Source organism: Lepidochelys kempii, chromosome 1 (genome assembly GCF_965140285.1).
Source record: "Lepidochelys kempii isolate rLepKem1 chromosome 1, rLepKem1.hap1, whole genome shotgun sequence".
Taxonomy (NCBI): Eukaryota; Metazoa; Chordata; order Testudines; family Cheloniidae; genus Lepidochelys; species Lepidochelys kempii.
Genome location: NC_136380.1, coordinates 249,649,205 through 249,676,914, shown reverse-complemented (window position 1 = coordinate 249,676,914; position 27,710 = coordinate 249,649,205). Strand labels below are relative to the sequence as shown.

General features: G+C 45.2%; 2 protein-coding genes and 1 non-coding gene across 3 annotated transcripts in view; 2 read left to right on the top strand and 1 right to left on the bottom strand.

Moving 5' to 3' along the window:
* AKR1D1 (aldo-keto reductase family 1 member D1) overlaps positions 1 to 18,160 on the top strand; it is a 54,422-nt gene extending 36,262 nt beyond the window's left edge. Inside the window, exons 5-9 of the mRNA XM_073330061.1 lie at positions 1,635 to 1,757; positions 4,127 to 4,236; positions 5,696 to 5,861; positions 6,213 to 6,295; positions 18,005 to 18,160. Coding sequence (XP_073186162.1) covers positions 1,635 to 1,757; positions 4,127 to 4,236; positions 5,696 to 5,861; positions 6,213 to 6,295; positions 18,005 to 18,047 — 525 coding nt within the window. The 3' untranslated portion in view covers positions 18,048 to 18,160. The remainder of the gene's footprint in view (positions 1 to 1,634; positions 1,758 to 4,126; positions 4,237 to 5,695; positions 5,862 to 6,212; positions 6,296 to 18,004) is intronic.
* On the top strand, positions 14,463 to 14,626 carry LOC140905657 (U1 spliceosomal RNA). Its single transcript, XR_012156902.1, has one exon. It is a non-coding gene; the product is annotated as a U1 spliceosomal RNA (small nuclear RNA).
* Positions 18,161 to 20,242: 2,082 nt separating the features above from the next.
* On the bottom strand, positions 20,243 to 26,789 carry LOC140908530 (uncharacterized). Its single transcript, XM_078852109.1, has 3 exons — positions 26,111 to 26,789; positions 25,314 to 25,523; positions 20,243 to 20,277 (listed from the first exon to the last, which is right to left on the bottom strand). The coding sequence occupies exons 1-3, from the start codon at positions 26,691 to 26,693 to the stop codon at positions 20,243 to 20,245; spliced, it is 828 nt and encodes a 275-aa protein (XP_078708235.1). The 5' UTR covers positions 26,694 to 26,789.
* Positions 26,790 to 27,710: the final 921 nt, after the last annotated feature.

Below are 27,710 nucleotides of genomic sequence, written 5' to 3'. Positions count from 1 at the left end.
CTTTTAACAATTTACTCAGCACAAGCAGCCATCTCTCCTCAAGAGACGGAAATAGCCCAGGGTGCTACATGTCCAAATTGAATCTACACTGGCAAAAGTTGCATAGTGATGCCCTGCACTGGCTTAGCATGAGCTGCTGTTGGTCAAGATTTGGACACAATGGCAAAATTCTGAGGTGGGCTCCCAGGGCTGGAATAAGAGAGGGGGTGCTTCCATGGAACACAGTTGTGTGGGTAACTTCCAGAATAGCTGCTCACGATATGCTTGGCCTGAGCCCGTGCTGTTAGTTCCTCAGATTCACAAGTCAAATTCACTTAAACATGAAAGAAAAACATCTGTCAAACTTTCTCTGTTCAGTCCCTGCAGCTTGTTACCCTCAATCTGTTTCTTATTGTAAGGCTCTAGTGTAACATGACAGCCTCAGTAACAATAGGCAGGAAAAACCCAGCTGCTGCCGCTGAGAAGGGGTCATCGCTGCCTGTAAATATTAGGATCAGTCTATATACAGCCAGCTAAACTCCTCCCTGGAGTAATTTAATTGTTTCAGTGTGGCTTCAGCAGCCAGGATTGTGGCTATTCTTGTTGCCTCACTGTTGAATGATGAAAATCATATGACAAGAAGAGGCCAGCCAGAGGCCATAAAATAAATGGAGCCTTTTGCTTCCCTAATTCCCCTATTCATTTAAATCAGAAAAGGATAATAAAACTGACAAGCAGGACATTCAGTACCCAGATGTTGGAGACAAGAGTAGAGTCTACTGTAACTCTGCTTCATTGCACCACTGAATAGCCACTGCATTCATCAGAGGGGTTTTGGGAGAGAGGAGTATCTCTAAGTAAAGATACTCTTCTCCTGTTAATGAAGCATGGCATCAACTAAAAGCAGAGTATCAGAGGATACTTAATGAAGGAATTATTGTATGTTTACCTTGTTTGTATAAGCTTCCTTAACTGCATAGCTATATTGGTTTGAAATGCAAATCCTGTATTCCTCTCAGCCCCATCTTCTCCTCCCGCTTCATTTTGCAATGAAGTCTTAATGCTGATTTTTGTGATGCACAATTTCATGGCAACACTTTGGCATAAAATTATGACTTAACTGTAGACTCTGGCAGGAGGAGAGCCTGGACTAACACTTGCACAGCTGAAATAATAGCTGGGGTAATTCAGAAAGTGACAGGGAAGAGAAGCTATCTCTTGTTCAGATGTTGTCTCCCTTTCCCCACCCCTAAAGCTGGAGCAGTGTGGCAGTCCCTCTAAAATTTGAAATAAAACTCTGGAAATGAACATGTGAAATGTATAAGTGCTGTATCTCAAATGTTTCTTCTGATTTGCTCTGCTTCCTGGGAAAATTCTACCCTAGTATGAAGTAACATTGAAATCTGAGGTGCCTTGGTTTGGTCTTCTGAAAATCTATGGCTGCATGAGAATTGAGTTTAGAATAGGAACAAAGCATCAACAGGAGTGCTAGTCCCTCCAAAGTAAAGGCCTTTCCTGTAAAGCATGCACACTTAACTCTCTAGACAGAGTCCCGAGTAAAGTATATTTCACCTAGCTAATAATGCTTACTTTCCTCCGCTGGAAGGTTTCTATTGAGGCTTTCTTTCTAATGCTCCCCGTTGCTATCTTTGCAGGCTTTGGAAGCATGTAAAGATGCCGGCTTGGCAAAATCTATTGGAGTGTCCAACTTCAACCGCAGGCAGCTGGAAATGATTCTGAATAAGCCAGGGCTCAAGCACAAACCTGTCAGCAATCAGGTATGATCCTAAGCAGAACCCTAACTCTACCTGAAACTGGCACTGTGGTACGGTGCTCAGAGGGACTACAAATACTTCTGCACAGATGACCTACTGCAGGTAGTAAGCTATCCACCATACCGCCAAACATTGAAAGCCAAACTTTCCTTCTTAAGAGTGAGCATGACTGATTTTTCACTCTACACTCAATATAAATATCCAAATTTGCTGGGAACATCCATTTCCTTCCAGATCCCTCTCCAGTGCTTGAAAACCTGAGTTTGTCCCATGGTGTATGAGTTTTAAGGGCTGTATGAATCCTTGTCACTGCAGACATGATCAAAAGGATTCAGCCATGTACTCAAGTGATCCAAGAAAGTTCCCAACAGGCTAACCAGCCATCAGTTACCTCATTTAAAACAATTAGAGCCCAGCCCTATAGCATATGGGATATTGTGCTTTATGTGTCTGCTATAAGGAACGATCTCTAAGAAACTACAACAAGCCAAGAATCTAAGGCACTCTTTTCTATGTCCTTTCCACAGGTAATTCTGTGGAGGTACTAGACCAAAGAACTAACTTAGCAATAAGACCATGTCATGCCATCAGCTTAAGCTAAACTTGCCACTGAAGTCAATGGTCAAGTCTAAGTAAAATCATGACAACGGGGTCCACAACCATTTATTTCTAAGTAGCTGGTCTGGATACAAGTCATTAGCATCTGGTGGTGGTTAGGGTGGCTTCTGATTTGGAGCTGGAGAGATGGTGTTAGAGATGTCCAGTGACTGATATCGTGATTAGTGCTAATAGATATCCTTGTTAGCAGCATCAGAAGAGAGGCCAAAGATTGTATGGGAAAAAGAGGAAACTATCCTTTCACCCTCTGAAGTTGGCCTTGGAGGGACACTGACAAGGTAGTATTGGGGAAGTCTGCCACTGTCCTTGTACCTGTTCTTTGGCTACGCAGGAGTTTCCTTGCCTCTGTGGCTGTCATTCTAATACTTTTTCCCACCACCAGCATTAAAGATCAAGTTATCAAACAAGCACTAAACACCATAACTGCTTCTGGCTGGATTGTCTGACTCCATTCCCCCCCCTCCAAGAGTACATCAATACTACCCTCTGTCTGGGCCTAATGAAGATGCAAGGAAGAAGGTTCTGATTTAAAAAAAAAAAAAGCAATTCTTAGGGGTTTGTATCAACTTCAGGAACTTATTATAAGAGCAAGCTGCTTGTATACCTCAGGAATGGATCTCCGAGAAATTTGAACACATAGCCAGAAAAACTCACTGTGGGTGATAGTACAGAATAGCTGCAGCCTGGAAAGGCAGAGGTTTGCAGCAGTCCATACAAAAAAATGTGGGTTTTATTTATTTATTTCCCTCAATTTTCTGCTGATGGCATAAGCTGTCACCAACTTTCTGGAGGGAAACTAAGATGGAAGCAGCCATCATTCTGGCTACAAAGAGAAGAGAAAAATACAATCATCAGGTAGCCAAGATGCTCCTGCCTCCTGGCATAGATCTCTATTCAGATGGCTATACATAAGTGTTGGGCAGAACATAAAGGCTGGTGAGTCAGGTCAACAGTTACCCTCATGCTCCCAATCTCTCTTCCATATCTTGTTTGCCATCTATCCACTGGGGAGAAGGCAAATTTCCCCCCATGTAATTACAATCATGAATTGCAAAGGTGTTAAACGGTCTGAATTGTTTCCCAAAAAGGAGGTCCACATTCCTCTTAGACTACTGTATATCTTGATTTTTTCCCCCCCCTCTTGCCTGGACATGGCTCAAGGTCTGTCATCATTGGAGCTGGGTGAAGCTTTTCAGCTGATACATCTTTAGCTGAAAAATGCAGATTTGGGGTCAACCAGAATATTAGAATTCATGTTGAATTTGCAGAATTGTTTAGATCAAACCTAAAATTCTAAAACTCTAAACTTCTCATTTGGACACATTTGAAATTAAACATTTTTTCCCCCAAATCAAAACTACTTTTCATTTTAAAAACTCGAAAAGCTTAGAAAAATGAAGTGTTTTGTTTCAGGTCAACTTCTCAGTGAATCAAAAGTTTCAAAGTTTCTTTTGGGTTGATCCGGAACACACTCTTTTTGATATGGCCAGCAAAGTGAAAAATCAATTATTTCCACAGCTCCTGTCACAGTCTTTCCCCTGGGAAGGTCAGGATGACCTGCCACCACCAGGATGGCCTGGATTTGAATGATTAATCTAGGGGGTAAAAGGTTCCATTTTCTTAAAACATTTTCCCCTACAATCTCTAATTCATCTGAGATTATAATTGGTCAAACATGCAGAAAGAGATGTCAAGACATTATTCAGTATCTGTCACTATTTAATTTAATTGCTCCTTCTGTTTCATTCATGTAGGTTGAATGCCACCCATATTTCACCCAGCCCAAGCTCTTAGAATTTTGTAGACAACATGACATTGTCATTGTTGGGTACAGTCCACTAGGAACCGCAAGGGATGAAACGTGGTAAGTCTTCATACTAGCCTCACTTGTGCGGTGAACATTGCTACTAGAGAGTTGCAAGTCTCCCCACAGAGATCCAGCAAAAAGTAATATTATGGCTTCTCCCAAATGCTTGCTATCCTCCAGTGAGGCAAGTATGAGCATTTGAAGCTGGGCTTCTCCTCTTTTTGGAAACATGCTTCAGAGAAGCCAAAGTTCTTAATTTGGAATTTGGGTAAATCTACCTCACCATCCCTTTTACTAAGATGTAGCTTCTCAGCTCTAACCTGGGAATCCAAAATGTGATTTCCAGTATTCCTAAGGCCAGCAGGCTATACAGGGTACGTCTACACTGCAGCTGAGAGCAATCCTCACAGCCTGGGTAGATGGACTGAAGTTAGCGCACTAAAATTAGCAGTGTGGACATTCCAGCTCTGACGTAAGACCACCCAACCCCCTGGGTCTGAGCGCAAGTGGCTTGCCCAATTCTCCACTGGAGCTGCACTGTTTTTTAGTGTGCTGGCATATGTCTCTTGACTTGTGCTGGGAGGCTTGCTCCCAGCTGCAGTGTAGACATAGGCAGCACTGACTAACCCTCTGAAGTGATCTCCTTGCCTTGCTCTGTCAATAGGGAATGTCAGTGAGTCAGCCCCATACAGTTGGCCAGAAGAGAGGCAACTATAATATAGAGCTATGAAATGAGTAGCTGCATGGTGGGCAAACACTAGATCGTTTAGGGCACCAAACAGAACAGAGGACCTACCCAGTGGAAAACAAGTAGAACTCTTCCTAGAAGTCATGAGGAACATCTCTCCTCTCTTCTCCACACAACTGATCCCATGATAACTTGATCTGGGCTGTTTAATACCTGACTCCGAAGCAGATCAGGATTATCAGGAAACAAAGGTACAGTATCAGGCTTCCCAAAGGCTAGAAGATGCCTGTACGCTTTGAACCTGATCAGAGGTTAGAGGTGGACAACTTATTAGATCACCCAGTCCATCTCTCTGCTCATGTAGGACTGATCCCCTTGGTACATTTTCCTAGAGTCCTGTTCTGTTTACTTGTAAAAGTTCCAACGGGTGTTGCTTCCTGTGAGAGACTAACTGCCTTCCAAATCTTATTGCATGATTTACTGTTCAGCTCATGTACTACTGTAATATATTTGACAATCAAACTTTTCCAAACACTTTCCATATTGAATAGGATGAGTGCTGGCTCATGGTCTGTAAACTGCAGGTCGAGAGTGGGCAGATGAACTTACGCATGTTACTTCCACAAATCTTATTGTTTGACAGAGGCAGTGGGAAAACCGTATAAACATGGTGATAACTGATGCATTTAGAATTAATCTTCATTTCATAACAGATTGTCTGAATCAGTTTTTGCTTCAGATTTCTGCTCTCTGCCTCTTTTCTTTAAATATTCCAGAATCAAAATAAAACACCCTTCTTTTTCCTTTTTTTCCCCCCCCCAATTTAAGGGTAAATGTGTCTTCCCCTCCTTTACTGAAGGACCCTGTCCTGAATGCCATTGGGGAAAAATACAACAAGACGGCAGCACAGGTTGTTCTGCGCTTCAACATCCAACGAGGGGTGGTGGTCATTCCCAAAAGCTTCCATCCACAGCGGATCAAAGAAAACTTCCAGGTAAGTTATAGATTTGTCTCTGCTCCACTGATATTGCTGACCCCTGCTTAGAACATCTTCCCCTTCTCTCCTGAGGCAGAGAGGAGGCTTAACCATCCCGGAAACCTTTTCTATGTTGACTCTTACTCACCATCATTTCTATCACTTGGTGATGGTGCAATAGAGGGGAAGCTAGTATGGACAGGACACTGGACTCTTCATCAGTGTCATCTAGACCTATTCTGAGCAGGCTAAAATTCCAGCAGCCGGTCTACACTAGTGCTCCCATGTGTAGTAGTGCAACAGTGAGAGATCAAGTAACACTGAATCTCCCTTGCTGCGGATTACTCCTAATCTCCTCTTTTTCCCTAGATTTTTGACTTCTCACTCACTGGCAAGGAAATGAAGGACATTGAAGCCCTGAATAAAAACACCCGTTACGTGGAGATGCTGATGTAAGTCCAAGCTGAATCCCAGCCCTAGAGCAAGTGAATGGAGGCTCCTGAACAGTGCTGGGTTCTTAATGTAAACCCTGCCATGTCAACACTTCCATATACAATCACATCTACCTTATTTCAAGAGGTTCTCTTACGGTGATAAAAGGGCATCTGAATTTCAAACATCAAAGCGTAGGGGTGTTCAGGTCTAGTGGTTCAGCACATAAGATGACTTGTAAAACTTCAAAATTTGCAACATTTGCATATGGTTCAGAGTCTGAACAGCCTCCTAGGTCAAGGGGTAGGTAGGTGGTATTTGGCTCAGTTCCATCTCTGTTTCAAAACTCTCTCCCCTCTTTCCTCAAGTGGTGGTGACTGTCCCAGACAGCTAAGGAGCATGCTGTGGAGCTCACTCAGTAAAAGGAATCACTCAACAATTGTCACTGACTCCTAGGAGTGGAGTACTGTCTCTTGCCTCTGCTGCGCTGCCATTGTTTTCCTCATATCAGCGGTGTCACAGTTCAAGGCAACTGCACCTGTATTTCCCCTTAGTGGTGCAGTAAGGGCATCCATTCTTAGGCTTCTGGCTCCCCACATGTTGCCTCTCTTGAGTGGTGTCAGGGTTCCCTCCCCAGTCTGAACTCTAGGGTACAGATGTGGGAACCCCACATGAAAGACCCCCTAAGCTTATTTCTACCAGCTTAGTTAAAAACGTCCCCAAGGCACAAATTCTTTCTTGTCCTTCGAACGGTATTGCTGCCACCACCAAGTGAGTTAGACAAAGATTTAGGAAAAGGACCACTTGGAGTTCCTGTTTCCCCAAAATATCCCCCGCAAGCCCCTTCACCCCCTTTCCTGAGGAGGCTTGAAAGTAAACAAGGTGAGCACAGACCAGACCCTTTGGGTTTTTAGGACACTAAAAGCCCCAATTGGATTCTTAAAAACAGAACCTTTATTATAAAGAAAAAAAGTAAAAGAAACACCTCTGTAAAATCAGGATGGAAAATAATTTTACAGGGTAATAAGATTTAAAACACAGAGGATTCCCCTCTAGGCAAAACTTTAAAGTTACAAAAGAACAGGAATAAACCTTGCTCTTAGTATAGGGAAAATTCACAAGCTAAAACAAAAGATACTCTAACACATTTCCTTGCTATTACTTACTATTTCTGTCATTTTAGATGTATCATTCAGTAGGAGCTGGATTACTTGGTTGGTCTCTCTCTCTTTGTCGCCAGAGAGAACAACAAAAGCCCAAAACAAAACTCTTCCCCCACAGATTTGAAAGTATCTTCTCCCCTTATTGGTCCTTTTGGTCAGGTGCCAACCAGGTTATCTGAGTTTCTTAACTCTTTACAGGTAAAGGAGGGATTTTATACTATCCTTGGCTGTATGCTTATGACACGCCCCCCCAAATCATAGACCGTGCTGGACAGCCTGCTCCACACTGGCTGTGATTTCTTCCTGGAGCTCTAGGAGAAAACAGAATTAATAAGACACATGCACCTTTAGATATACTATTGTTTATATAAAAATTAACAATATTTTCCACATTTCAAGTATGATTTTAACCAGTTGATTCTGGGAAACTTTCACGGGAGAGTGCATCAGCCACTTTGTTAGAAGCTCCTGAAATCTGTTCTATTTCAAAATAAAAATCTTGGAGAGCTAAACTCCCACAAAGAAGTTTTTTGTTATCGTCCTTGATGGTGTGAAGTCACTTCAGCGCAGCATGGTCGGTATGCAGGTGGAAACGCCGTCCCCAAATGTATGGGCGTAGCTTTTCCAGCACGTACACAATGGCGTAACATTCCTTTTCGCTGATTGACCAGTGGCGTTCCCTCTCAGACAGTGTTTTTGCTGAGAAACATGACAGGATGGAATTCTTGATCCGGTCCTTCCTGCATTAAAACTGCTCCCACACCATGCTCGGATGCATCTGTGGTTACTAGGAAAGGTTTGTCAAAGTCTGGGGCCCTTAGCACAGGGTCAGACATGAGTGTCGCTTTAAGCTGGTTAAAGGCCTTCTGACACTCTTCGGTCCACTGAACAGCATTTGGCTGTTTCTTTTTGGTTAGGTCTGTCAGTGGGGCGGCGATTTGGCTGTATTGCGGTAGAAATCACCTGTAATATCCGGCCAAGCCTAAGAAGGATTGGACCTGTTTCTTTGACTTTGGGACAGGCCACTTTTGGATAGCATCCACTTTGGCCTGTAGGGGGTTGATAGTTCCTTGACCCACCTGGTGTCCAAGGTAAGTCACTCTGTTTAGGCCTATTTGACACTTCTTAGCCTTAATAGTTAGTCCTGCCTCCCTTATGCGCTTGAAGACTTTTTGCAGATGCTCCATGTGTTCTGCCCATGAATCAGAAAAGATGGCCACATCATCAAGGTAGATGACTGCAGATTCTCCCAATCCTGCTAGGAGACTATCTACAAGTTTTTGGAAAGTGCTGGGTGCATTTCGCAGCCTGAAAGGGAGCACATTAAATTCATACAGCCCTACATGGGTGATAAAGGCTGACCTTTCCTTGGCGGATTCATCCAGCAGTACTTGCCAGTACCCCTTGGTTAAGTCTAAGGTAGAGATGAACTGGGCATGTCCCAGTTTCTCCAATAGCTCATCTGTGCATGGCATTGGATAGTTGTCTGGGCGAGTTACAGCATTTAGTTTATGGTAGTCCACGCTAAAGCGTATCTCCCCATCTGGTTTGGGAACTAGAACCACTGGAGATGCCCATGCACTGTTAGAGGGGTGGATTACACCCATCTGTAGCATGTCCTGGATATCCTGTTCTTTAGCAGTTTTGGCTCGAGGAGACAACCGGTAAGGTTGGGCTCTAATTGGGCGAGCATTACCTGTGTCAATGGAGTGGTATGACCGTTCGGTCCATCCTGGGGTGGCTGAGAACATCGACGTGAAGCTAGTGCACAGCTCCTTGATTTGCTGTCGCTGCAGATGTCCAAGGGTCATGGAGAGGTTCACCTCTTCCATGCCACTGTCACTTTTTCCTTCATAGTAGACACCTTCAGGCCACTCAGCGTCATCTCCTCCCTGGGCTGTAAACTGACAAAACTTTAATTCTCTGGAATAAAAAGGCTTTAGAGAATTAACATGGTACACTTTAGGCTTTAGGTTTGAGATGGGGGATGCTATGAGATAGTTAACAGCTCCCAGGAGCTCTTGGACCGCAAATGGCCCTTCCCACCATGCTTCCATCTTATGGGCCTGGAGCGCCGTCAAGACCATGACCCAGTCCCCGACTTTGAAGGAATGCTCTCTGGCATGTTTATCATACCAGGTCTTTTGCTCTTCCTGAGGATCTGTTAGGTTTTCTCTAGCAAGGGCTAAAGAGTCTCGGAGGGTGTTTTGTAGGTTGTTTACAAAGTCCAGAATGTTAGTTCGTGGAGAAGGCGTAAACCCCTCCCATTGTTGTTTCATCAACTGTAATGACCCCTTAACCTTGCGGCCATACACAAGTTCAAATGGTGAAAACCCTAAACTGGGACGTGGTACAGCTCTGTAGGCAAAGAGCAACTGCTGCAGCACTAGGTCTCAATCATTGGAGTGCTCATTTACGAATTTACATACTATGGCCCCCAAAGTTCCATTAAACTTCTCCAGCAGGCCATTTTTTTGATGGTGGTAAGGGGTGGCAACCAAGTGGTTCACCCCATGAGCTTCCTAAAGGCTTTTCATGGTTCCTGCCAGAAAATTAGTTCCCGAATCCATAAGGTTGTCGGAGGGCCAACCTACCCTTGCAAAAATGTCTGTCTGTTAATGTCTGGCACACACTTTTAGCCCTGGTGTTGCTTAGAGCTACTGCTTCTGGCCATCAGGTGGCAAAATCCATGAAAGTCAGTAGGTACTGCTTTCCTCTGGGTGTCTTTTTTGGAAAACGACCCAGAATATCCACAGCTACTTGCTGAAATGGAAACTCAATGATGGGGAGCGGCTGGAGACGGACTTTGACCTGGTCTTGGGGTTTTCCCCACTCTTTGGCACACCTCACAAGACTGGACATAGGTAGAAATGTTCTTGCCCATTGTCTCCCAGTGGAATGATTTCCCCAAACGGTCTTTGGTCCTGTTCACCCTAGCATGGCCACTAGGATGATTGTGGGCTAAGCTCAAGAGCTTTATCCAGTACTTAGTTGGAATTACCGACTGTCTTTGAGGATGCCAGTCTTCCTGGTGCCTACCCAAAAGAGTTTCCTTCTATAAAACTCCTCTTTCTACCACAAACTGGAATCTATTAGAAGAGCTGAGAGGTGGTGGGTTGTTCCATGCTGCCATCCAAGCTCCCTGGAGCTTTCATCTGCTTCCTGCTCAGCCTGGAACTGTTCCCTTGATGCTGGAGACATCAGTTCTGCACTGGATTGTGGACTTGGGCTTGGTCCTTCTGGAAGCGATGTGGGTAATAGGGCTGTTTCTGCTGACTGTGAACCGCTCTCCGCTGGTGCACTATGTTGGGTTTCAGGCTCCGGTTGAGCCTCTTGCGCAGGTTTAGCTGCTGCTACCAGTGCGGGCTTGGTGGTGTCCTCTGGTGTTAGAGTTGCTGACTGGGTTGTAAATGCTGGATTCAGTGCTGCCAATGGTTCTGGTGCTGGTTGCTCTGCCGGTTCTGGGACTGGATCCACTACTGCTGTTGCAGACGTTGAGGTGGGCTCCGGTTCCACCACCTCAGTCTGGGTCTCTGGTAACACAGACTGGGCCCTTGTAGAAGGCTCAGGAACAGAGCTAGGTATGAAGGCTTGCTTAGCCTGGCTGTGGCTGACAATTCCCACCCTCTTGGCTAGCTTCACATGGTTGGCCAAGTCTTCCCCGAGCAGCATGGGAATGGGATAATCTTTATAGACTGCAAAAGTCCACATTCTTGACCAGCCCTTGTATTGGACAGGCAACTTGGCTGTAGGCAAGTCAAAAGAGGTTGCCTTGAAAGGTTGAATCATTACTTGGGCCTCTGGGTTGATGAATTTGGGGTCCACTAGGGATTGGTGGATAGCTGACACTTGTGCTCCAGTGTCCCTCCACGCGATAACCTTCTTCCCACCCACACTCACAGTTTCCCTTTGCTCTGAGGGTATCTGGGAGTCATCTGGGCCTGAGGACCTTTGGTGTGACCCCGGTGCAATGAACTGCAATCTGTTAGGGTTCTTGGGGCAGTTGGTCTTTACATGCCCCAGCTCGTTACATTTAAAATGTCACCCAGCTGACTGGTCACTGGGGCGAGGTGGGTTGCTGGAGAATGCTGTGGTGGGACGATAAGGTGTCTGGGGTTTTCCTTGGGGTGTAGTTGGAGCCTTGGGCTGCACCCGGGGATATGGGGTGGTCTCAGGGTGCCCCTTCTGGTATCCCCCCAAACTGCGACCAGGGTTGTTCCTCTCTGCTACCTCCACCCGGTTTGTTCCGATTTGCTCCGCCTCTCTGGTGGTCTGGGACTGCTTGTATTGATCAGCATAAGAAGCAAGACATTCTGCTGAATCCATTTTCTTATCCCATAAACACTGTTTTACATCATCATTGCTCATTAGTCAGGAACTGCTCCTGGACAACCAAATCACACATTCCTTTCAAAGCTAGTTACACCCCTTCCTTTGACCCATTTATCGAACAGATCCTTCATCTGGTTTACATAAACCATGTTACTTAGTCCAGCCCTTCTCTTAAGGGCTCTAAATTTCACTCTGTAAATTTCAGGTGTAATTTAAAATTGCTTCAAAACCAAATCCTTAAATTTGCCATAGTCAGAAGCATCCTCAATAGGCATCTTGTTGAATATGTCCAGAGCTCTTCCAGTCAATTTTGCGACCAATGTGGTCATCTTGTGATCTTCAGGAATCGCATGGAGGGTGCACAGTCTTTCAAAGGTGATGAAATATTCAACAATATCACTGGATTTATCATACTGTGGACATAGTCGTTCCCATTTGTGGATTTTTGGGGAGGTGGAGCCACTTGCTGAAGGGTTTTGTCCTTTTAACTTTATCACCTCCAGTTTATGCTTCCTCTCTCTTTCTCTCTCCTCCCTAGCAGTTTTTTCTCTGGCCACTTGTGCATCAATCTCCATGTTTTAATTCCAGTTGTCTTTCATGTTCCTTCTTTCTTTCTTCAGCTTCCAATCTGGCTAAATCTAGTTTCTTTTGGACATCACTTTCTGTCATCTTAGCCTCCCTGCGCTTAGCTTAGCCTAACCCGAGAGCGAGCGAGCTAGCTAGCTAGCTAGCTAGAAAGAAAGAAAGAAAGAAAGAACCCAGCTTGTGAATTCCCTTGCTCTAGCTTAACTACTCTGCCCTGAGGCAGACAAGAGAAAAAACAAAAAACCTCCAGCTGCTCTCAGCTAAAAAACAACAACCCAGCTTGTGAATACCCTTGCTGTAGCTTGACTACTCTGCCCTGAGGCAGAGAAGAGAGAGAGAGAGAGAGAACCTCCAGCTGCTCTCAGCTAAAAAAAGGTGTCCTTTTAATAAAAAAAAAAAAACAAAAAACCAAACCCTCCCTGCTTTCCAAGCAGCCAAAAGAAGAAAAAAGTCCTTTTAATATCCTGAAGTTTGTTCTTCTGGTTCAAAATGATCCCACCGCTCTGCCACCACCACACTTTCCTAGAGTCCTGTTCTGTTTACTCGTAAAAGTTCCAACGGGTGTTGCTTCCTGTGAGAGACTAACTGCCTTCCAAATCTTATTGCATGATTTACTGTTCAGCTCATGTCCTACTGTAATATATTTAGCAATCAAACTTTTCCAAACACTTTCCATATTGAATAGGATGAGTGCTGGCTCATGATCTGTAAACTGCAGGTCGAGAGTGGGCAGATGAACTTACGCATGTTACTTCCACAAATCTTATTGTTTGACAGGTGGAAACACATGTTTTTGTCTCTCCCTTCTGACTGGGATATTTCTATGCTGAATAGTCCCCTGCCTTCCTTGTGATTATCTTCAGCAAACAGCAGGCTGCCTAAGCAAGCTATTTTGCCTTCTCTTCAGAGATGGTACACAGTGTAATTGCCACAGTTCAGCTACCACACAGCTATTTCTAAGCAAGCACACTTAATTCTTAAACTAGTCAGCATGCACATAATTTCTTTACCTTCTCAGCAGTCACCTCAACTTTACCATGAGCTCTGGTTGGTGATTTAGTCATTCAAACCCTACCCAGGGGTTTTTCCTGTGGTCACAAGTTCATCACAGTTTCAGCTCAGAACAAGCACCCTCGTGATATGGAATAATTCATTTACCCAGTTTGGGCCTTTGAGGAGACTGCGATTACCTAATCAGCCAGACAGTGGTTTTCTGCCCAAGCCAAAGCTTCAAAAGGGGTGTGAATCACTGTCATTCCCTTCACCCAAAGTATTTCCTAGACAATCTGCTTAATATATGTTCTCCCAAGAAGTCCTGCTGAAATTCCTAATACTTCTCAGAGATTGCATTAATCACATCTCCTAGAGAAGTTGCATACAAGTCCGCAATAACACATAAATAATGCACTTTTAATACAATGGACCCCAGAGGCATTAATTTAATTCAATAAGATGTGCCAAAGTTCCTGCTCTACCTTGGTGGGTCTTGCACTTATTGGTGGATTTGCTTGTCTTGGAGCTTCACGGCAGCCCTCAGCGTGGCCGTTTTTCTGAATTCACAGTCCAGGTCGACTCCTCCTATGTCTGACCAGGAGTTGGGAGGTTTGGGGGGAACTCGGACCAGCCCTCTACTCCGGGTTCCAGCCCAGGGCCCTGTGGAATGCAGCTGTCTAGAGTGCCTCCTGGAACAGCTGTGCGACAGCTACAACTCCCTGGGCTACTTCCCCATGGCCTCCTCCCAACACCTTCTTTATCCTCACCATAGTGTGGTGTCTGATAATGCTTGTACATAGTGTGGTGTCCTCCTGGTGTCTGATAATGCTTGTACACCTCAGTCCTCCAACTGTCCACATTCTCACTCTCAGCTCCTAGCGCCTCATACTCCCAGCTCCTCACACGCACACCACAAACTGAAGTGAGCTCCTTTTTAAAACCCAGGTGCCCTGATTAGCCTGCCTTAATTGATTTTAGCAGCTCCTTGATTGGCTGCAGGTGTTCTAATCAGCCTGTCTTAATTGTCTCCAGAAGGTTCCTGATTGTTCTGTTACCTTACCCAGGGAAAAGGGACCTACTTAGCCTGGGGCTTATATATCTGCCTTCTATTACTATACTTACATGGCAGGGGAGATACCATGATCACGAAGGTGGTTTTCCCAGGGCAAGGCTCATCCATTGCACTGCGGGTGTGCTGACCCATGCGATTTCCCCAAATGCGGGAAACTCGACTGCATAATTTGTGGTAGTGGGGGACTGCGTTCGTGCTCTCCCCTGGGAAAAAAAATTATTACTCTCCTATAGCCATCTGGCCCGACCCTGTCACAAAGATTTATCTTAATTCCATAAGGTTCGTCCAGGATAGTGTTATCTGTTACAGGTGAATGCTGGAGCTGAATCTCAAATTCCTATCGTGTGCATAGTACTAACACTTGACATTTGTATAGTGCCTTTGATCCTGAAGCATCCTAAAGCACTTCTCTTAGGGCTCCAAGTTTGGCTGAAAATAAGACTATCCATTTTCTAGTACAAGAGCATGTCCAGCCTATGGCTATACTGTATGCTGATCCCTTTTCAGGACACTCACTATGTTACCTAAAGCAACAAAGGCATTAATTTTGGTGTATCCCTCTCCACCTTCTTAGATTAGCTCTCGTGTCTCCTGATGGCTGTGCTGGGACAAAAGGTCTAAAAATTCTAGGATTGCAGCAACTCTAGAGTATTAACAGCTTTTTTCCTGCCTTTATCTATGGTTAGCGAAGTCCAACAGGAACAAATGGACCAGTTTACTTAGCTACCTAAAAGGTGATGGACTATAGACGATAGGAAAGGTGAATTAGGTTGAAGATGCACTAAAATCTCAGCAAGGTGGTTGTAATCTATAATTATGTTTGTTTATTCATTCAGTGAATCTGGGGATAGCCAAGTGATCAACTTGCAATATGTTTTTAATGATTGTCTTTTTCTATTTAAAAATTATCTAAAATTATTATGTTCTTGATACTAGAAACTGTTTGGATTTCTTAGCTAAAATTCCTAACCTGCAGATATTTCGAATTTATAATTCAGACTCTGCTTGTGAAAAGTGAATCTTGGCTGGAATTCATAAATATCTTCATGTAGGGAAGTTCGATGCCCATGGGAAGGGGGAGAATGTTGAGAAGAGGGAGGATATTCAATTAAGTTTAAAGGTAGTAAATTTAAAACTAATAAAGGAAATACTCTTTCACATAACACATCATTAGACTGTGGAATTCATTGCCACAGGAAGTCAAAGGCCAAAAACTTAGCAAGACTCAAAAAGGGAGTGGACACTTTATATGGATAACTAGAATATAGAGAGTTGTCATAATTATCAGCTTTTGGGAGGAGATGTTAAGCCTTATGCTCCACTGTTTAAGCCAATCTCAAATTGTTAGAACACAATTTTGCCTAATTTGTGTGGGGCAGATGACACTGGATCTTCTTAAGAAGGTGTTAGAACACTGTGTTAAGCATCTGGACCAGCCCCTGTCAGAAAGGACATTGTCTGGTCTGATCCAGGTTGTCAGTTCCTGTGTGAAAAGATCAAACAGTAAAATGAAAATATACTTAATGTATTTGTGGGGAAATATTCCACTATTGCAGGTATGAATGAACAAACGTTTTTGACTTTCCTGTGGTTTTTCCAGCTTTAAACTAGAATGGAGTTGTGTACAAGTACATTTCATTTTGATAGCATTATCTTATTAGTTACCAAAGCTTACCCATGTTAACTACAGTGGAATTTTACATCAACATGTTTGACAAACAATGCAGTATCTGAAATCTAAACTGTCTTCAGAAAAAACTGATCTTGCTGAATTTTGTATGTTTTCCAGTGGGAAACCTAAATGTTTCAGGTCAGCTGATCTGTCAGCCTGATGTGCTATAGTGCCTCATGGGAGTTAAAGTTCAGGTGTCTTATCCCCCCACATTCTCCCCTTTGAGCCAGGCTCCTTGGCTGAACTACATCTCCTATGATGCACTGTCCCTGCTTTCATTGAACCAGTAGCAGTGCAGCATGACCACAGTATATCATGAGATGTGGGGAGCCCAACCCAGAAAAAAATGGAAACCATGAGGCACTATGGCTACTCAGGGGGACCAGATTAATGCAACCCAAGCTGAAACAAAACATCTTGATTTCGTTCAACAAACTAGTTTTTTCAATCTGGGAATGTCAAGGTTTCATTTTGGTTGAAAAAGTCCAAACAAAATGTCTTAACATTACTGAATTGAAATGTTTGGAACTTTCCATTCTGCGAATTTCATCCTTAAGTCGGAAGGAAAAAAGTCAATATCCCTTCCCATGGGACAAATTCCAGTTTTTATCCAGCTTTACTGATTATACGCTAATGGTGCAGATAAATAACACAGCTGCCATGATGCCCTCAGCAGTGTTTCACACGACCGTTTGTTTTTACTGACAGGAAGTGCTGGCCTACATCTTCATTATAACCTACTTTATTTCAGAAACCACCTATAATATCTGCTTAGTTAGCCAGAAGACTGGAAGTGTAGTGTAGCCTCCAGGTTTTCTGGGACTAAAGAGGGAAATGTGGAAGACATTTGCACTTGCCTACATTTGGCTCTGGGACCATGTCTGCATTTTATGGCATTCCTAGATCTTTACTTTTCCTAGACATACACAACTTATATGAAGTATGAAGTCTTGCAATTGAGTCTGTAGTCTGATGGACATAAAACAATTGCACTAACATACATGAACTTTCCCTTCACCTTAATTAGGTCATTCAAAGGCTCCTTGTGACCACTGAAACATGAATGCTATAAAATAACTAAATAGGGTATCCACACCCATGCTGAGTTACTGCAATTTCATTAAAGGGGACAGCTAAGGTTAGCTTGGATGCAAAAGACTCATGGAAAAAAGGCCAAACCAGAGCAGACCCATCCATGCCAGCTCAAACAACCTGAGCTAAAGAAATGCATCTTTTTTTCAGAGCTGCTGTTTTCTGACTTTCCTCTAAGTTTAGCCAGTACTGGGACTCCAGCTGAGGAGCATTCTAGCCATATGGCATCCATCAAACAAACAGTGGCATTTCTTTTCCCCTGCAGAAGTAGGAAAACCTGCAGATTTACCCGTTTTCTGAAACCTGCGTAGAATGTTTTGCATGAAGAGGGTTTAACATAGGTCTGAAGTCTCTAGCAACAAGGCAGGGAAAGTTTGCCCGACACTAATGTGCCTCATATCTCACCTAGAGGGAACCACCAATTTATTTTTCCCCCCCCTGCCTGGTAAGTCTCTGGCTTCCTGAGTCTGCCCACAAAGCTGTGTCAGTCCCAGTGCTGACTTGCGTGGTGTGAATACCAGTCCACCCGGAACTTAACTAACACACACATCCTGCCCCAGAGCTCTTCAGATAGGTCAATGAATAGCTTTCGATCGCTTTCGCTCTGTAAGCGTCAAAGCTTAGCTGAAGGACTCTACTATCTTCTTTTCTTAAGCCTATTTGGGTTACCCCAGTAGCATTTTATTACAGTAGCAGGCAGAGACCTCAACCCGGTCTGGAGCCTGTTGTGCTAGGCACTGTATAACTAGTGCTAGCATCTGGTGTTGCCGTATGTAATAGCTTTTGTAGTGAAGACTCTTTATCTGCATTCTCTTCACAGGTGGCGTGACCATCCGGAGTATCCCTTCAATGATGAATATTGAAAATAAACCATAGTGGCATATATTCAACTCAATATTGTGGGGCTGTGTCCAAAAACACCTAGTTCTAAAAGGGCTTTCATTGTAATGGAGACTTTCCAGAACATCAGAATTAAAACATGAATGAAGTTACATTTCATTTGTCTCTTCAAACTTTCCTTGTCACCCTTGCCAACAGCTGAAGGATAGTTCTGTTTAAGTTACTGATAGGCCCAAACCATGTGAGCTGAACACTTTAATTTTTTATTTGGGGCAGGGTGGGAGGGGAGAAGAGCACGCAGGATCCAAAATGAATCCTATTTCTGAGTCTTAATGTGCAGTCTATATAAAACAAAGATCAGAACATTCCTGACTTGTAGAGTTTTTAAAACTGGGTCAAAACTGTGCAGTGCGGGCACATTGCTACCTCAGATTGAATGCTGCATGTCCGCTCACCATCATGTTTGATCTTGCAGTGAAGCCGTAGCATTGAATTTGTGATATCAGAATAATTTCCACAGCAAAGCAGCACAAACACAGCATTCTCAAGATCAAGTGAAAAGGCTGGTTGGGAGGCGGAGATTACTTGGGCATTTAAAAAAAAATTGTCTAATGGAGGTTTTACTTTTGCATATGGTCTCTTCTGCTTGAGTGTAATGTGGAAACCACCACTTAAAGAGCTCTGTGTGTGTGTGTCTCTCTCCCCCTCTCTCTTTCTTTCTTTTTCATCAAGCTGAGCACATGATTCTTTAGTCCTCTTGCAAATCCCAAAAATGATGATCCCCCCCACAAGAAACTATTCATTTCAAAGCCCTGAAAAGAACTCTTATTTGTAGTGTGCTTACAGTGAATACACCAAATTCCTGACCCAGTCTTTCCTGCTCTAGTAAATGTGAATTTAGAAGGGGTATTTTGTTAAATATCATTGACTTTATATTGTGCTTGGTGTGAGGCAGTACAAGATTTGTAATGTCAACAGTAGCAAACAGATGAACGAAAGGAATCTGGCTGGACATGACACACTTGTACAAACTTCCTTGTATTTCCTCCAGAAGCAGAAAACATCTCAATCTGTGGAGGTTTGACTGGATAAACAGGGCCTGCAGTAAGGGAAGGCCCCAGCCCCTTCTGGCTGGAGTTTTCAGGTTAAGTATGAGAATGTTTTAACTCTCTATCTCATACCCAAATACACTGAGAAGGAAAAGTTGTCTTGGGGTACCCAGAAAATTGAAGTCCATTGCTGAAGGGGAAATAAAGGGAAGGGAGATGGGTTGTTGTTTTTTTGGGGGCTTGTATTTTTCTCAGATAAGAAAATGCTCAGACAGGAGATAAATAATTCTTGGAAAGGACATAATGGTCTTGTGTTGGCTTCCATGTACACCACAGTGCTGCTAATGCAGAATATCCCTCTATTGATTAGACTAGAACTATTCTGAAGTCTAGTCTGCGTAGGTAGAGAAATGTTTCAGTGGAAACAGAATCTGTTTGTTCAAGCCCTTTCCTAGTTCTTGTAATGTTGTCTTTAAAAGGAGATACAATGGTGATCTTTCAAAAATAACAGTGTAAGAAAGACACTTTAAAACAGACATGATGGTGCTAGAGTAATTTTGGGTAGATGGGAGTGGTGAGAAGTGTTGTAAACAAATACATTCATTGTGGGAGAAGAGGCTTTATGCTGAATTATCAGCCACAACTGAACCTCCCTAATGCTACTATGTCCATAGGGGAGTGTCACAAGTGGTACACTAACTCACTGTAGATACTAAAGACCAAGGGCAATCCAGATCTCCTTCAATTGTCCATTTAGGTCAACAGATGCAAGCTAGGAAATGAATGTTCTCCATGGTCAGTCTAAAGTTCCTCCTCCTCCTATTCTTAAGGAAATAAAGAACCAACTCCTTGGCTGCCAGAATGGTACTATGCTGATTCACAGCAGCTGGGGATGTGGATAAAGTTTTTTAAATCTTAAATTCCAGGTTCAGAGTAATATGCCTATTGCTATACAAAACAACCAGGGAGTTAGAGGGGTAAAACACCATTACCTCTGCTCTCGTTAATACACTCAAGCCTTGAATGGACATACGTCCTGTGCTGAATTGCTTAACACTAGCACAGTGCACTACTTTCATACTGTAACCTGACCAGGCTCAGGTTGCACACCCAGCACTCAGGCCAGGTCTGGCAGCATTGTTTTGTATATTAGAAGTTGCCTTGATTTCTCAAATCTTGTCCTTTAAACCATTCTCTGCAAAACCTAGAGAGGAGATCTGCAATAAAATGCTTGATCTAACCTATGCATAACTCTTGGCTAAACCTGGATTCCAAACACCCCTCTGCATCTAGAGGGTGCCTGAAGTTCTAAGAAATCAGCATCCCTTCATTTTCCCTTGTAAAGGGGATACGTAGAAGCCTCTCCCCTCAGCAAGCCATAATGATGTACATATACTCATGCCGTCTTTCAGTAGGGAGGTAAAGAAATGGATAGGACTGATTGAAAGCTTCTCCACTCTATACTCTGCCCTTCATAGACTTCTCCAGGCTGAAATGGGTGATGAAAAAGATTCTACTACTTCCCAGGTGGAGATTCTTCCATGCTGATTTTCACTAATTATGAAACTATTCCTGACATCTAGCCTAGATAACCCCTTTGCTCCGTTTCAGACCATTGCTTCCCATTGTTCTACATGTTGCCCTAAGACTAGGAGGTCTAGAGAAGGGGAAACAAACAGCCCTGCAGATGAGATCCCCAGTCATGCATTCCAGCTGCTGCTGCACAAAGTAAAAAACAACAGAACATGGACTTGACTTGCCTGTAACCCATTTCAAAGTGCCGTTTAATTCCCTGCCTGGTGTGAAATATGTTCCTCCTGAGCACTTCATGCAGCTCTGCTCCAAGTGGAAGGGCCAGCCCTGGCCCAGGGGGCCTAAGTGCCTGCTGTTCTAATACTAATTACAGGTGAAAAGAATAGACCTAAAAAACAGTAAAACTTGTTCACTTTTACTGCACCCAGGAAACTGACCAGTGCCAAAAATTCTTCCAGACTCAAACACAAAATGAGACCCAGACCAAAGATGGCTACATTATACTTTCATGTGTTCGAAAGGGCTTTTATTGCCAATAGCGCACAAAGGACTGCCAGTCCAACAGTATAAATCTCTCTCTCTCCGCTACATGAACAGCATAATAAGCTCTTCACATTCAAAGTGAGCCAAGGTGGCTGAGGGGATTTGTAAGGTAATGTGAAGTTTTGCACAGCAAAGTTCAGCAGAATCTAGTGGTGACCAAGATCTGCTTGTCCCTACAAAAATCTTAGGGTATGTCTACACTACGGTATAAGGTCGAATTTATAGAAGTCGGTTTTTTAGAAATCGGTTTTATATATTCGAGTGTGTGCGGCCCCACAGAAAATGCTCTAAGTGCATTAAGTGCATTAACTCGGCGGAGTGCTTCCACAGCACCGAGGCTAGAGTCGACTTCCGGAGCGTTGCACTGTGGGTAGCTATCCCACAGTTCCCACAGTCTCCGCTGCCCATTGGAATTCTGGGTTGAGATCCCAATGCCTGATGGGGCTAAAACATTGTCACGGGTGGTTCTGGGTACGTATCGTCAGACCCCCCGTTCCCTCCCTCCCTCCGTGAAAGCAAGGGCAGACAATCGTTTCGCGCCTTTTTTCCTCAGTTACCTGTGCAGACGCCATACCACGGCAAGCATGGAGCCCTCTCAGGTAACCGTCACCCTATGTCTCCTGGGTGCTGGCAGACGCGGTACGGCATTGCTACACAGTAGCAGCAACCCCTTGCCTTCTGGCAGCAGACGGTACAGTACGACTGGTAGCCGTCATCGTCATGTCCGAGGTGCTCCTGGCCACGTCGGCTGGGAGCGCCTGGGCAGACATGGGCGCAGGGACTAAATTTGGAGTGACTTGACCAGGTCATTCTCTTTAGTCCTGCAGTCAGTCCTATTGAACCGTCTTATGGTGAGCGGGCAGGCGATACGGACTGCTAGCAGTCATACTGTACCATCTTCTGCCGAGCAGCCATGAGATGTGGGTGGCATGCAGTCCTTCTGCACCGTCTGCTGCCAGCCAAAGATGTAAAAGATAGATGGAGTGGATCAAAACAAGAAATAGACCAGATTTGTTTTGTACTCATTTGCTTCCCCCCATCCCCTGTCTAGGGGACTCATTCTTCTAGGTCACACTGCAGTCACTCACAGAGAAGGTGCAGCGAGGTAAATCTAGCCATGTATCAATCAGAGGCCAGGCTAACCTTCTTGTTCCAATAAGAACGATAACTTAGGTGCACCATTTCTTATTGGAACCCTCCGTGAAGTCCTGCCTGAAATACTCCTAGATGTAAAGCCACCCCCTTTGTTGATTTTAGCTCCCTGAAGCCAACCCTGTAAGCCGTGTCCTCAGTCGCCCCTCCCGGCGTCAGAGCAACAGCAAACAATCGGGCATCTGAGAGTGCTGTCCAGAGCAGTCACAATGGAGCACTCTGATGGGGCTAAAACATTGTCGCGGGTGGTTCTGGGTACGTATCGTCAGGCCCCCCGTTCCCTCCCTCCCTCCGTGAAAGCAAGGGCAGACAATCGTTTCGCGCCTTTTTTCCTCAGTTACCTGTGCAGACGCCATACCACGGCAAGCATGGAGCCCTCTCAGGTAACCGTCACCCTATGTCTCCTGGGTGCTGGCAGATGCGGTACGGCATTGCTACACAGTAGCAGCAACCCCTTGCCTTCTGGCAGCAGACGGTACAGTACGACTGGTAGCCGTCATCGTCATGTCCGAGGTGCTCCTGGCCATGTCGGCTGGGAGTGCCTGGGCAGACATGGGCGCAGGGACTAAATTTGGAGTGACTTGACCAGGTCATTCTCTTTAGTCCTGCAGTCAGTCCTATTGAACCGTCTTATGGTGAGCAGGCAGGCGATACGGACTGCTAGCAGTCGTACTGTACCATCTTCTGCCGAGCAGCCATGAGATGTGGATGGCATGCAGTCCTTCTGCACCGTCTGCTGCCAGCCAAAGATGTAAAAGATAGATGGAGTGGGTCAAAACAAGAAATAGACCAGATTTGTTTTGTACTCATTTGCCTCCTCCCTGTCTAGGGGACTCATTCCTCTAGGTCACACTGCAGTCACTCACAGAGAAGGTGCAGCGAGGTAAATCTAGCCATGTATCAATCAGAGGCCAGGCTAACCTCCTTGTTCCAATAAGAACGATAACTTAGGTGCACCATTTCTTATTGGAACCCTCCGTGAAGTCCTGCCTGAAATACTCCTTGATGTAAAGACACCCCCTTTGTTGATTTTAGCTCCCTGAAGCCAACCCTGTAAGCCGTGTCGTCAGTCGCCCCTCCCTCTGTCAGAGCAACGGCAGACAATCGTTCCGCGCCTTTTTTCTGTGCGGACGCCATACCAAGGGAAGCATGGAGGCCGCTCAGCTCACTTTGGCAATTAGGAGCACATTAAACACCACACGCATTATCCAGCAGTATATGCAGCACCAGAACCTGGCAAAGCGATACCGGGCGAGGAGGCGATGTCAGCGCGGTCACGTGAGTGATCAGGACATGGACACAGATTTCTCTGAAAGCATGGGCCCTGACAATGCATGCATCATGGTGCTAATGGGGCAGGTTCATGCTGTGGAACGCCAATTCTGGGCTCGGGAAACAAGCACAGCCTGGTGGGACCGCATAGTGTTGCAGGTCTGGGACGATTCCCAGTGGCTGCGAAACTTTCGCATGCGTAAGGGCACTTTCATGGAACTTTGTGACTTGCTTTCCCCTGCCCTGAGGTGCATGAATACCAAGATGAGAGCAGCCCTCACAGTTGAGAAGTGAGTGGCAATAGCCCTGTGGAAGCTTGCAACGCCAGACAGCTACCGGTCAGTTGGGAATCAATTTGGAGTGGGCAAATCTACTGTGGGGGCTGCTGTGATGCAAGTAGCCCACGCAATCAAAGATCTGCTGATATCAAGGGTAGTGACCCTGGGAAATGTGCAGGTCAGAGTGGATGGCTTTGCTGCAATGGGATTCCCTAACTGTGGTGGGGCTATAGACGGAACCCATATCCCTATCTTGGCACCGGAGCACCAAGCCGCCGAGTACATAAACCGCAAGGGGTACTTTTCGATAGTGCTGCAAGCTCTGGTGGATCACAAGGGACGTTTCACCAACATCAACGTGGGATGGCCGGGAAAGGTGCATGATGCTCGCATCTTCAGGAACTCTGGTCTGTTTCAAAAGCTGCAGGAAGGGACTTTATTCCCAGACCAGAAAATAACTGTTGGGGATGTTGAAATGCCTATATGTATCCCTGGGGACCCAGCCTACCCCTTAATGCCATGGCTCATGAAGCTGTACACAGGCAGCCTGGACAGTAGTCAGGAGCTGTTCAACTACATGCTGAGCAAGTGCAGAATGGTGGTAGAATGTGCATTTGGACGTTTAAAGGCGCGCTGGCGCAGTTTACTGACTCGCTTAGACCTCAGCGAAACCAATATTCCCACTGTTATTACTGCTTGCTGTGTGCTCCACAATATCTGTGAGAGTAAGGGGGAGACGTTTATGGCAGGGTGGGAGGTTGAGGCAAATCGCCTGGCTGCTGGTTACGCGTAGCCAGACACCAGGGCAGTTAGAAGAGCACAGGAGGGCGCGGTACGCATCAGAGAAGCTTTGAAAACCACTTTCATGACTGGCCAGGCTACGGTGTGAAAGTTCTGTTTGTTTCTCCTTGATGAAACCCCCCGCCCCTTGGTTCACTCTACTTCCCTGTAAGCTTACCACCCGCCCCTCCTCCCTTCAATCACCGCTTGCAGAGGCAATAAAGTCATTGTTGCTTCACATTCATGCATTCTTTATTCATTCATCACACAAATAGGGGGATGACTAACAAGGTAGCCCAGGAGGGGTGGTGGAGGAGGGAAGGAAAATGCCACACAGCACTTTAAGCACAGCACTTTAAAAGTTTACAACTTTAAAATTTATTGAATGACAGCCTTCTTTTTTTTGGGCAATCCTCTTTGGTGGAGTGGCTGGTTGGCCGGAGGCCCCCCCACCGCGTTCTTGGGCGTCTGGGTGTGGAGGCTATGGAACTTGGGGAGGAGGGCGGTTGGTTACAGAGGGGCAGCAGTGGCAGTCTGTGCTCCAGCTGCCTTTGCTGCAGCTCAACCATACAGTGGAGCATACTGGTTTGGTCCTGCAGCAGCCTCAGCATTGAATCCTGCCTCCTCTCATCACGCTGCCCCCACATTTGAGCTTCAGCCCTGTCTTCAGCATGCCACTTACTCTCTTCAGCCCGCCACCTCTCCTCCCGGTCATTTTGTGCTTTCCTGCATTCTGACATTATTTGCCTCCACGCATTCGTCTGTGCTCTGTCAGTGTGGGAGGACAGCATGAGCTCGGAGAACATTTCATCGCGAGTGCGTTTTTTTTTCTTTCCAAGCTTCACTAGCCTCTGGGAAGAAGAAGATCCTGTGATCATTGAAACACATGCAGCTGGTGGAGAAAAAAAAAGGGACAGCGGTATTTAAAAAGACATATTTTATAAAACAGTGACTACACTCTTTCAGGGTAAACCTTGCTGTTAACATTACATACATAGCACATGTGCTTTCGTTACAAGGTCGCATTTTGCCTCCTCCCACCGCGTGACTACCCCCTCAACCTTCCCCCTCCCTGTGGCTAACAGCGGGGAACATTTCTGTTTAGCCACAGGCAAACAGCCCAGCAGGAATGGGCTCCTCTGAGTGTCCCCTGAAGAAAAGCACTCTATTTCAACCAGGTGACCATGAATTATATCTCACTCTCCTGAGGATAACACAGAGAGATAAAGAACGGATGTTGTTTGAATGCCAGCAAACATACACTGCAATGCTTTGTTCTACAATGATTCCCGAGTATGTGTTACTGGCCTCGAGTGGTAAAGTGTCCTACCATGAAGGACGCAATAAGGCTGCCCTCCCCAGAAATCTTTTGCAAAGGCTTTAGGACTTCATCTAGGAGAACCGCAAATGCCAGTGCAAAGTAATCCTTTCACATGCTTGCTTTTAAACCATGTATAGTATTTTAAAAGGTACACTCACCAGAGGTCCCTTCTCCGCCTGCTGGGTCCAGGAGGCAGCCTTGGGTGGGTTCGGGGGGTACTGGCTCCAGGTCTAGGGTGAGAAACAGTTCCTGGCTGTCGGGAAAACCGGTTTCTCCGCTTGCTTGCTGTGAGCTATCTACAACCTCCTCCTCCTCATCATCTTCTTCGTCCCCAAAACCTGCTTCCGTATTGCCTCCATCTCCATTGAAGGAGTCAAACAACACGGCTGGGGTAGTGGTGGCTGAACCCCCTAAAATGGCATGCAGCTCATCATAGAAGCAGCATGTTTGGGGCTCTGACCCAGAGCGGCTGTTCGCCTCTCTGGTTTTCTGGTAGGCTTGCCTCAGCTCCTTCAGTTTCACGCGGCACTGCTTCGGGTCCCTGTTATGGCCTCTGTCCTTCATGCCCTGGGAGATTTTGACAAAGGTTTTGGCATTTCGAAAACTGGAACGGAGTTCTGATAGCACGGATTCCTCTCCCCAAACAGCGATCAGATCCCGTACCTCCCGTTCGGTCCATGCTGGAGCTCTTTTGCGATTCTGGGACTCCATCATGGTCACCTGTGCTGATGAGCTCTGCATGGTCACCTGCAGCTTGCCACGCTGGCCAAACAGGAAATGAGATTCAAAAGTTCGCGGTTCTTTTCCTGTCTACCTGGCCAGTGCATCTGAGTTGAGAGTGCTGTCCAGAGCGGTCAGAATGGAGCACTCTGGGATAGCTCCCGGAGGCCAATACCATCGAATTGTGTCCACAGTACCCCAAATTCAAGCCGGTAACATCGATTTAAGCGCTAATCCACTTGTCAGGGGTGGAGTAAGGAAATCGATTTTAAGAGCCCTTTATGTCGAAATAAAGGGCTTCATTGTGTGGACGGGTGCAGGTTTACATCGATTTAACGCTGCTAAATTCGACCTAAAGTCCTAGTGTAGACCAGGGCTTAGGTCTGAACATTTCAACAATGGCATTAGCTGAATAGAACTTAAGAGGTGTCAGATGCCACGCCAAAGAGTCGTTAACTAACACGATGCTGAACATTAACAAGTGTGTTCAACCAAGGTAAAACTCTTATGTAGATCAGACCCAAGAGCTACTATGCAGTGGCCTGCATGAAAAAGGCCATTTTAGTGGACAAGTGTCTATGTCAGAGAAACAATTCCCACTACCGGCTTTGTTTTCTACAGGGTTGGTATACCCGAGTATCAGCATAGGACACAACACCTTGCTGCTGCTGTAAACAGAATTTCGGGCTGCAGGGTTGTGAAGCTGAGCCCTTTCATGAGTGGTGAAAACAAGCAAGCAAATTAGAAAGGTCCTAGAAACAAAAATCGTATCAATCCAGGAACAAGATCCATGAGTAGCAGAATGATATGTATGGGCTCTGATGTCCAGCTTCATCTCCTGCCAGACATCCACCAGATCCTCATTTTCTAAGTGATGCAACAACTTTGCACTTGCTTCTTCCAAATACCCTATGAGTATATTCGATAGGTCCAAAGTAAGATTAAGCACCTCATTAAAATCCCCCCCTCCAGAATAATATCCCCTGCCCTAAAACATTTTAAAATCCCCAAAAACAGACCAAAAAGAGGTTGCCCTTG

Coding starts and splice junctions, on each gene's coding strand:
- LOC140908530 (XM_078852109.1), bottom strand. CDS start 26,693: ATGCAGAGCTCATCAGCACAGGTGACCATGATGGAGTCCCAGAATCGC. Junction 25,524..26,110: donor AGGCGGAGAAGGGACCTCTG/GTGAGTGTACCT, acceptor TTTCTCCACCAG/CTGCATGTGTTTCAATGATC. Junction 20,278..25,313: donor GAGGTGGCGGGCTGAAGAGA/GTAAGTGGCATG, acceptor TCTCCTCTCTAG/GTTTTGCAGAGAATGGTTTA.